Below are 10,805 nucleotides of genomic sequence, written 5' to 3'. Positions count from 1 at the left end.
GCCGCCGCTGCCGCATCCACACCCACCCCTGTCATCTGGACTCCACTGATCCAGGCACCCTTGCAAGCTGCAGCAGCCACCACTTCTGTCGCTATAGCCCTGACCCACCACCCACGCCTCCCGACAGCCATCTTCCGTCCTCCAGTGTCCGTCTTGGGTTCCTTGGGACAGCAATCCAACCAGACTCCAAGACAGCTGAAAAGGCTTCAGTCTCTAATCCCGTCGACTGGGCCTTCTGCTGTTGGCTCTCCCTCCAGTACTCCATCCCAGCTGCATACACCAGGAGCAGAAACCCCTTCGTCCTCTTCCTTCCACATCCAGCAGCTCGCAGGATTCTCAGCTGCTGCCGGCTTAGGCCAGTTCCAGGTGGGATCCCCTCCAGGTGGCTCAAGCCAGCCGGGTTTGAGCGGCGCAACTTCAGTGGGACTGAGCCAGTTCCAACACACACCTTCTGGATCACCCTTAGGTACAGCTCAGCCCATGCAGCAACCACAGCAGCAGCAGCAGCAGCCAGCCCTTTCTAGCAGTGGATTTGGGCACTTCCAGCAAGCCACAACTAGCTCTCCATCAACATCACTCACCCAGCTCTCATCAAACTCACCCCCCAGTCTTCTCAACCAGTTCCAGCCCACCACAAGACCACTGCAGGGGGGACAGTTTCAGCAGCTCGTGGGCGGTGGGACTTTGGGGGGAATGAATCACTTCCAACCCCCTCCTTCTTCCAACTCTCCATCCTCCAGCCTAAGCCAGCTGGTGCAGGCCTCTGGTGGGCCGTCCTCAGGCCTGTGCCAAACACATCCAAGTGCATTAGGATCTTTAACTGGAACGATAGCCCAGCTCCACCAAGAACGGCCACCTTTTGCCTCCATGTCTCCACTACAACAGTCTGGTGTCGCCTCTCCCTGTTATACCCCTTCTGGCCTTAGTCCTCCTAGTCAGAGCCCAGTGGCAACAAGAACTTTTCAATGTGGCCCTTCTGGGGCCTCAGGCTCTCACGGATCTCTGCTCCTGCCTCAGACCGCCAGCCCACCTCCACAGATCCTGCAGTCCAAGAGCACGCCGCCTGTGCCACCGGGACGTCTGAGCCAGGACATCAAGTTGATTTCTGCTTCCCAGCCATCTTTGCCCCAAGAGCTGGCTCAGACACTGAGCCAAAGTCCTCATTCCTCTAGAGAATCTGTTTCCAGCTTCTCTCCTTTTCCTGGTGGAGGGACTGGACTTCTTGGGAAGCCTTGTAGCTCAGTTCCTGGGCGTGTGACTTTACCACGTCAGATGTCCTCAGGTTCTTTACCACATCCGCTGGTGTTTGGGGCCAGTGCTGCAGGCACTGCTTCTCTGACTGCTGGTGGGCGGAAAGAATCCGTAGTGCTCACAGGGGATCTGGAACCTGTCAGATCCAAACTGCCCTCCAATTTGTGAGGACTCCTTCTGAGAGCTGGTTATGTCAGCCGTGCAATTCAGTTCCTGATTAGACTTTCACGAATCATGTTTTCCTTTTCTTCCCCCCTCCCTCCCTCCCGCTTTTTTCTCCATTTCTTTTGTTTAGGTTTAACTGTGATTAGAAACAAACAAAAACACATGAAAAACAACAAAAAAAAGAAGATAACCAGGTATTCTTAGAGCTATAGATTTTTGGTCACTTGATTTTATAGAATATTTTAATACATGGAACAAAAGGATATGAGCAAATTTAATCCAACGAGGTAACGTACAGACAAGGCATGTGCCTGAGCTGGAAAATATGAATGATCAGCCATAGAAGCCACCAAAAAAAGGTTTTCCTGTTGAGACAAAGATCCAAGGTTGACGTGGGCCGTAAAAGGGAACATCAGGTCAGGCCTGTAGCTGATGGTTTTAGAACAGCTTTGGTTGACCTCAGCTTTGCATCGCTTTGCACCAGCTGTGAACCTGGCCCGCAGCACCTATTTCTGGGGGACTTGGATGGCTCACTGTGTGGCATCAGAAAGTTTCAATTCCTCACAGGTCTCCTCCTGTGATCAGCAGGTTGCAGAGGAAGCAAGAAGAGGGGTGAGTTTCGTTAATGCAGTCCCCTCTAGGGATTTCAGAAGGGCTGAGTTTTTCTTTGGACTCCATCTGAAGAAGATAAAAATGACCAGGACATGGCCGGGCCTGACTTTTCAGATGCCTGTCTCTTTCTTATTCCACTGATGCTGTAGTGGGAAAAACAAACAATCCCTTGTAAGTCACAGGGAGGGCGGTGAATATCCCCTCTGTATTTTTGTAAGCGTCGTGGACGTGGGTGGTGGGAGAAGTCCCGTCTCTCTGCCAGCACACCAGGCAGGTGGCCTCAGCCATCAGAAGAGCCCAAACTTCAACCTCTCTATTGTTTGGAAAGCATGCATGCTGCCTTCCAGGTTGGGGCGTGCAAAGCAAGGGAAGGGATGAAGAAAGAGGCATCGCTTTAACCTTCCCTCTTTCATTTTAATGTCTCAGTGTCCATGGGCTGACTGCTTTGAAGAGAACTGAGTAGAATAAGATTGAAAAGTGGGGTGCAGTCACCCCAGCCCTCTTCCTCCTTAGCCCAGGGGAGTTTGAGCTTTGAGGCACCAAGGGTAATACTAGTGCCCAGCCAAGAATCCTCCAGATTTGCAACTATGTTTATACCATTAAACTTGATTAGACCAGAAATTTGGCCAGCCATGGTCCATGCTTCTCCTCTGATGGGGGAATTGAAATCGTTTGCTTGATTTCACCAGCAATAACAGCCTGCACCTGATTGGCTTTGGTCTCGCCCTGCAGTTGCAGCATCACTGGACACATCTGGGGCCTGGCAGGCACCTTGAGCTGGAATTTTTGGGCTCCCCTGATATAAGGCAGACAAAGTGGGATGAAGACAGTCAGGGGCCATTGGGTGCACGCAGCACTGAGAAGCTACAGCCTTTACCTCTAGAGCAAAAGTCTCCTTTGCTTTTACTTTGAGCCTTTCTTTCTCTTTTGTTTTTTCTTAGGCCAAGAGGTGTCTCCAGCCACCTCACTGTAAAGAGTCAGGTGCTCAATTTTTCTAACGTGTTAGAAACACATGTCCAGCCTCCCTCTGTTTTCCAGCTGTCATAGGGTCCTTTCAGCCCTCAAAGGGAAATCCCATCATGCAGCAGTGCCAAAAAACTTACTATTATCACAGTAACGATACAGGTCCCTAGAACTCCCTCTCTTACCTCCTCCCACCCCCAACTCTCTCCCAAAACACTGGCTGACAGTTGTTTTTTATACTGAATTGTTTGCAAAACTTTTGACATGTGCCTGTATCTTGAATGTTGCTGCAAGCATTCCTGGGCACTTCTGCTTCAACGTGCTTTGGTGGCTCAGAAATCAGATGTAATCAGCTTTGGTCTTCCTTAAAGGGTCAGGGGAACTCTAGAAATGTTTTTTCTACTAGCTACATACAACTATATATGTGTGAGTGTGTGTGGTGGGAGGGGTGCGTGTGTGTGTGTGTGTGTGTGTGTGTATAGATTTTATATACATATATATATATACACACCCATGCTTTTATATATATAGTATAGTTATACACATATGTAGTCTATTTATGCACATGTGTAAGCACACGCACATGCGCACACACACACACACATATTTATATATATATATATCTCCTGGTTTTAAAATACATGTCAATTTTGACCCTCCTGTAGGACTGATTGGCAGGTGATAATTATAATACATAGATCCTGCTTTCCAAATATGTACAGATTCATCTTGAAACTGAATCAGTTGACGGAATTGAAGCAGACTCACAGACCCTTTCATATTTTCAAAGGTATGAGGCAGTTCCTAGAAGGAAGACTTACAATATCCTTTTAAGTTTTGTATTTGGTTTAGCAATCTTTTTTTTTTCCCCTGTATCCTAGAGGGCACCTAGAATGAGCATCTCAAGAGGTTGGGAGCTAAGGTGTTTGGGTCTGGGGGATCTAATATAAGCAGGTGGGAAAGGTCTTCAGCCCAGAAATGCCAAGCCCTCATGGATGACTGTCCTGTGACTGCTGCATTGATACTTGAATCTCAACAACCCCTGTGGACACTCAGACAAATGGAGGTGCACAGAAACACCCTGAGGGCTGTCTCTGGTAGACGTGCATTCCATCCACCAGTCTGGTGAACATCCTTCTTTGATTGGGTTCCTTTGCTTTGTTTTTCACGGGGATATTGTTTGATTTTCCAGTTCTTAGCAGTGCAGTAGCCAATATTGAGTTATTCCGACTGGACCCCAGTCAACACTAGGCTTGTCTCAGTAGGTGGAACTATATTAATTATTACTGTTATTTTTTCTTTTATTTTGGGGGGAAGGGAGGGAAGAGTTCTAGGGGTGGGGTTTGCAATATAAAACACACAATAAAAACCTTAGTAAATAAAAACGTGAAAAACCCATCCCTCTGACTGGCTGTCTGCTTTGTGTTGAACTTCAGGCAACATGAGATGAGGTTTAAAGAAGAAAAAAAAAAACTGGGTGGCATTTCAATCCTCTCTTTCCTGTCGAACAGAGAAGATGCAGGGTTTTGTATTTTCCTGATGTCTTTAGAGCCTTAGTAGTGTGTTTACCTGCTGCCACATGTCCACCTCATGCATTCTTGTAGGAAGCGTGCATTAAGCTATTGACAGTAAAAGTTTATAACTTTTGCCTACACTTGAATATTTAACAATACTAAGGAGAAATCTGGTAGTTGTTTCGCGAATGCGTGTATGAAAATCCTTCACCTTAATGGCAGATATGGAAACTCTGTCTGACTTTGTGATCCTCAGAGAAGAGCCTAAGGAGCCCTACCACAGGATACAGACCCTAACAACTTGGAATAGGGACTATCACAGAAAGTGGACAGAACATGGGAGAAAGGAAGTAGCCGTTCTGAGGTCTCAGACTAAGCTGGATGATGATGCCAAGGTCAGGACCTGAGGTATTTTAGGAAGGTAAAACTAGCTTCAACTTTCATTTCTCTCCTGTGATGCCCTCTTTGACCCCACTCTAGGAAGTATGCACAAAATTGATGATTTGGGTCAGTAGCTCACATGGGAGCTGTATGGCCTCCTGCCCTTTCTTCATAGCCAAGAAAACGCAGGGCAGAGGAGCCTAGCTGCTGGAGCATGTCCTACAGCCTGTGGCAGCGAGGTGTAGCTAGGCCCCATCCTCCCTGCTCCCTCTCCTCCAACCAACTGATCTCGAGAGCCTCACCTCTCATTTCCGTGCAGTCCCTCACCTCCGCCTTGCTGATAGTCTCACATTCATTTTTCCTCCTCTGAAATCTCATTTTCATCCATTGGTTGCATTTAGCCCTCTGACTTGTTCCCAGTCTCTGCAAGACTTGAATTTGCTAACCTGTCAACAGTGTGTCTTCCCTGCTGAGATGAGAACAAAGTTCAGGACCTCCTTTACCAGGACTCCCAATGGCAGAGATGGCAAAAAAGAAAAAAAGGAGCCCAAGGGCCGTGAATGAAATCAGTATTTTGCAGTGAAGAATGCACAGGCGCACACACACTCCCATCGGCACCACGCAGCACAGGCTCAGGCCATGCAGGACCCTCCTTTTCCCTCCTGCTTCTGATGGCACAGAAAAATGCAAGACGCTGTTGGTCACCCTCCATCAATTCTCTGACCTTGTCTGGCTGTAAATGAGCAGAACTGGTGAGGAAAGAGTAAACCAAACATTTTAATCAGAAAATGCCATTCCCTGGAAATCAGATGGCTCTGCCCTGGTGTGTCAGTTGTCCTGGAGTTTCAGTGAGGGGTGTTCAGGCAGTAAAGTGTTTGCCTTTCAAAATTAATGTCTCTGCCAGGCTTTTTTATTTTGCATGCCATTACTATTACAGAGGAAACTGGGATTATGCAAGTCCTGCCCAATCAAAATTTTCTTTTAAAATTATGTTTCCACAGAGATGTGAATGTTCAAGGTTTTCTTGCTGGAATAGAGCAAAATCTAAGTAAGTTCTGAAGTCTTAAACTTCCCTGTGAAACCTGCCTTCTGTTCTTCACCAACATCTAGTAGGGATTCAAGTCACAGTCCCACTGCCACGAGCTGCAGAAGGATGGGCAGGACCACATCAGGAGGGTATAGGTCCTTGTGACCAGCACGATACCAGAGGAGGCACGGCTTAGCTCATGGAGTCTGATCTTTACCTCACCCAGCGCATTTCAGCACCGCTAGTAGCCACGTCCCTGCTCTAGGCCATCATGGATCAGAGCTGTTCCCTGACCAAAGAAAATCCTTGGCTGCACTCTCCGGAGGAGTCAGAGGAAGCCCCATCAGTTGCAGAAAAGCACACTTGGAAGGCCTTGGCTAGTTTAGCATATGTCTTGATGCCTCATTATCTTATTGAAAGGACTTAAGACCACACTGGGATTTCATGATACTTGCACACTGTCTGTCAGGAGCAAACCGTTCAGCTACCAGAGCCAAGTCCCCCTCCTATCAACAGGGTGGTTTCTCCTCCTCCTGATCACTACTATCTCCCCTGCAGCACCTTGTGGAGACCCAGCCCCAGCGTGGGGACTCAGAGTGGGAAAAAGGCAGGATCACCAACTCCCAGTCACCATTTGACCAGGGCTGTTCATGGGAATTTCAGCCTTGTCTGGGGAAACTGTCCTGGCCTGGCTGCCCACCCACTCACCTTCCCTCCTAGAGAACAACAGACAGTCTGTGGTTATGGGAGGGAGGCAGGGACTCCCAAACTCATACCTCTTGGGCCTCATGAGAGATTTTTAGGATGTTGGAGACAACAGAACAGGCCTATTCCTGGCAATGCTTTCCTGCAGGCACTGGGGTTGTCTGATCCCCTGCACCAGGCAGCTGTAGACAGGAAGGAAAGTGATGGCAGGGCTGCAGTGAGAAGCAGGCGGAGGCTCAGCTCTTGGAAATGAGGTTTTTCTTCCTCTTTGCAAAGCTGTTTGAACCAACCACTGTAAGAGACCTTGCAATATCTCTGTTGTGTCTCCAGGAAGCCTGGCACTGAGAATGGGGTTGTGCATGTCCTGTGAATCTTTTTTTTTTTTAATCTCCTCTGCAAATTCAGGGATCTTGTAGCGCTGGGCACAGCACTGATGAGCTCTGAGGAGGGAACAGGTCCCCTGCAAGGTACACCAGTGAACGCCCAGAAGAAAAAGGGATTTGCACCTTTTTCCTCCTTGCTAGGGGAAACATGAGTAAGTTAGGAACAACCACTTCAAAGAAGTGAATACATCATAGTGTATCTTTTATTTAAAATAAAGAAAAACAGACACTGATGACAGCTTTCACTCATTCACTGCACTCAGCCCCAGGGGCCAAGCTTGTACCTGCCAGCCCAAGGGACTGATGTGGCAGTGGGACATGAGCTGCAAACCATGTGAGCCAGACTCTGTGTCCCCGTTTTATTTTGTGGAAGAGGATCGTTTCGGGATGTGGAAGAGAAGATGCGGACAAGGCAATGGTCCCATTTGTGTGCAAACCACAGCATGTAAAAGGCAAATGAGAGAGTTGCTCAAGGCCTGGCACTGCTTGTGCAGGGTCACCCACTGCTGCTCCTCCTCCTTCAGGCAGAAGCAGGAGGAAACGGTGGCCAGGCAAAGAGGTGACATCTCACTGCTTACACCCCTGTAGGATGCTAGAGAACTTTTCCAACCCCTTGCAAGTATCCTGCTGCCAGAGCTGGAGTAAGTCACCCACGTGAGATGCTCTGCAGTCACCTCGGACCAAACTGCCCATCACACCACACATCACTGCAGAGAACATGACCACTTCTGCCCCTTGGGTCTGCATCCACTCCACAAAAAAAGCAAAAGCTTACAGAAATGAGTGACTGAAGGGGCCCCAAAACCTCCCTGTGGGACTGGAGACATTGTAGGGCGTGAGGAAGATGAAGGCACAGATGATATGTTCCTATCCTCAGGCGATGGGGTGGACAGAAATCTTTCCAGCCCAGCTTATCTCTGCCAGCAAGCCATATAGTTTGCTGGGACAAGGGTGCAGAACAGGAATGGGGAGCTCAGGGTGGAAGCAAAGTCCTGTGGCTGAGGGAGCTGGAGCCCAGGGAGGGAAGGGAGAGGGGATTAGGGTTGGCAGTGAGGTGACGGGGATATGCTTGGACTGAAAGGTTGACCAGGAGTTTCTGATTCCCATAGGCAAGGACAGTGTTACAGCTTCACCACTAACAAACTGGACACAGCAGCTGCTGGCACCAGCGTGGGCCCCACACCTCATGAGGTGCACCCCTTGAAGGTAACTCTTTCTGCCCAGCACTGGTGGGTGGCAGCCACCTCTCCAAGCCCCTGAGAGGTTCAGCTGGGGCATCGGTCTCATGCGAATCCCAGGAGAAGGGAGGAAAGGATGCCAGGACCCTGGGAACCCAGTGCCAATTCTCTGCTCCTGTGCTGACCCCCTCTGCCAGGCTGGTGGGGCAGTGCTGCAGAAGAGCTGAACCAGGGTGAAGCCTGCACGGTGTGAAAGCCCAGGAACTGGGATGTACTAGCATAAACAATTAGTCCATTTTTTGCCGGTGGCACTTTAATGCCATAGACTCCCTCCCCATCCACCATTACCCCCTTGCAGATGGTATCCCACCCCTCCATCTCCAGCAGAGGTGACCAACAGGTGGCCTGTGGGTAAGGATGTGGGTGACCCTTTCCCACTGCTGAACTAAATAAAGCTGGGCTCAATGGGAAGAGAAACAGGGCAGGGAAAGATGCAGTTTGGGTTTGCTCTCAGGATTTGGCTGTGGTTTTGCAGCTGCTTTTCATCAGCCGTGCAGTTCCTTGGTCACATTTCTCCCTTTCCTCACACAGGGAAAGGCTCAGTTTGTGATGCCAGGTTTTGTGCATGCAGGTGGCCCCTCAGCCAGGGTGTGACCAGCACACAGTCTGCTTTCTAAGTTCAAGCCTACACAGAAATCTGCAGAAATGAAATCAAGCCATTTAGGCACCCTGTGAGCAACACCACACACACACAGACACACACAGAGACACCCCCCCCCACCTCCCCACCCCCCCTCGCAGAGGTGTTGGCTTACCTGAACACTGCTTTTCTGGCAGGAAGGAACAAAATGGAGAGGCTGGGACACACCAAGGTCCTGTCCCCAAGTCACAGCTGAGCACTGCCTATTTTCAACACAGACTGTCAGTGCTGAACTCAGAGGCCCCCTGTTTAAGGTGTTGGGCTGGGAGGCCTCACTGGACATGCACGGTGATCCCGTACATGAGCTGTCTGCTATCAGTGCTACCCTCGCTGATGACCCTGTTAGCAGCACCTCGGGGAAGCTGTGGGGAAGCTGAGGGTCTGGCCTGCCCAGGGCTGTGTGTGATCAGTGCTGGGACCTTTCCAATGTCCCCAGTCCTGTCCCTGCTCCCAGCAATCCTAGGGGACTGCTGTCTGGATTGGCAGCTTGTCTTCAAACCAATCCCCTTCGTTTCCTGCTTTATCCCTGTTGGTAAAAAGGGGATGAATTTTCACATATGAGTATATGCATATTGGTTTTGTCACTTAAGTTTTTTTGCAGAGGCCTCAGACATTTTATATCACCAATTCCAGCACACTGAGCCTGAGTCCCACTTGGCCTGGATTTTAATGGAGCTGAATATGGTGCCATCTACTACTGGCAAATTAAGGGAAGAAAATCCTAGCTTGGTTCTGCCACTTACAGTGGCAGGAAAGTAGATTGATTTTCTTTTAAGGAAGCATTGCAAACCAGCTGCCTTTCAGCCTCCAGCTACCAGCTCACCCTAATCACCACCAGTGACTGTTCTGCTCAAGACCAACTTTCAGCAGGCACCTGATCAGAAAAGCCATTGACTGAAGGGTCTCAGAACAGGTAGACAATCTTTTGTTTTAACGGAGGAGAAACCACAGCTTGATAGGTTAAAATGGGAGCTTTAGCCTAGTAAATGCCAGGCCCTTTGTAGGACCTCCACTGAGTGACCTCTTCTTGTCATGGGCCCTGCAGGGCCCAGCTGTCCTGCCCTGTGTTCGGGGCCAGCCACCTCCTCCAGAATTTCCGCCCCCAGGGCAGCCACGGTTGTGTGACCTGCCCGGGAGCTGCCTGAAGCTGTCCTGCAGTGCTAGGCCAGGAAGGTGTTAACAGCATCCCCCAGTGCCACATGTCTAAACGCCTTCCCCTCTCTGGGAAGCTGCTCTCCCTGACTGTGCTGCAAATTAGACAGCTCTTCAGGGTCATTTTTTCCCTCTTCCCTTTTATTTTATTCTTTATACACTCTCTTTCTTCAGCTGTGATGGGAATGGCTGGGGCTCGCCCACTCACGGCTTGCAGCAGCCTCCCTGGAGGAGCACACATGCTCTTCCCCTCCAGCTCTGTCGGAGACAGCATGCAGGGCTGGTGGGGATGGCTCATGGGAGGGCATGGCCAGCTGCCCTCCCAGGCACGGTGCTGCTCTCAGGTGTCCTGTCCACCCGCACTGGCCTCCTGCTGTGGTCAAAGGATGCTGTCAGCTCCAGCCTTGTGCATGCCCATCAGTGTCAGCTCCTCTCTGCAGAGGCTTGGTGCTGACATGCTGCTCCGCTGCACTGTGTGGGCCAGCACAGCCCCTGGGGTGGCTCACCAGAGACCAGGGGAGCTGGACATGGGAGCTGCTCATTGCTATTGCTGATGCTTCAGTTGGCCCAGCTGCCTCACCATCCTGGAAACAGCCAGAGAGCAGAAGGGAGCTCACCCCTACCACCCAGCTTGGGAGGGGTACAGCATGTCCTGGCACTGCTGGAGCAAACCCACCAGAGTCAGAAGGGCCTAGCAGACTTGGGAGGGACTTCTTGCTCTTTGCAGGGGACAAAAGATGGAGGACAGAGCTTCAGTGCTGCTTCTTTGTAAGC

The 10,805-nt window shown here is 50.1% G+C and overlaps 1 protein-coding gene across 2 annotated transcripts in view; it reads left to right on the top strand.

The window, feature by feature from the left end:
• Positions 1-1,419, top strand: part of HCN4 (hyperpolarization activated cyclic nucleotide gated potassium channel 4) — a 104,110-nt gene extending 102,691 nt beyond the window's left edge. Inside the window, exons 9-10 of one of the 2 annotated variants that reach the window (XM_035899492.1) lie at positions 1-420; positions 511-1,419. The exon at positions 1-420 is cut by the window's left edge and continues 1 nt beyond it. In XM_035899492.1, coding sequence (XP_035755385.1) covers positions 1-420; positions 511-1,419 — 1,329 coding nt within the window. The other variant, XM_035899491.1, reaches the window with a different exon arrangement.
• Positions 1,420-10,805: the final 9,386 nt, after the last annotated feature.

The sequence above is a fragment of the Egretta garzetta genome, unplaced genomic scaffold (genome assembly GCF_000687185.1).
Source record: "Egretta garzetta isolate BGI_Z169 unplaced genomic scaffold, ASM68718v1 scaffold287, whole genome shotgun sequence".
NCBI lineage: Eukaryota > Metazoa > Chordata > Aves > Pelecaniformes > Ardeidae > Egretta > Egretta garzetta.
The sequence above is the reverse complement of the archived record's forward strand: the minus strand, read 5'-3'. Positions and strand labels throughout refer to the sequence as shown.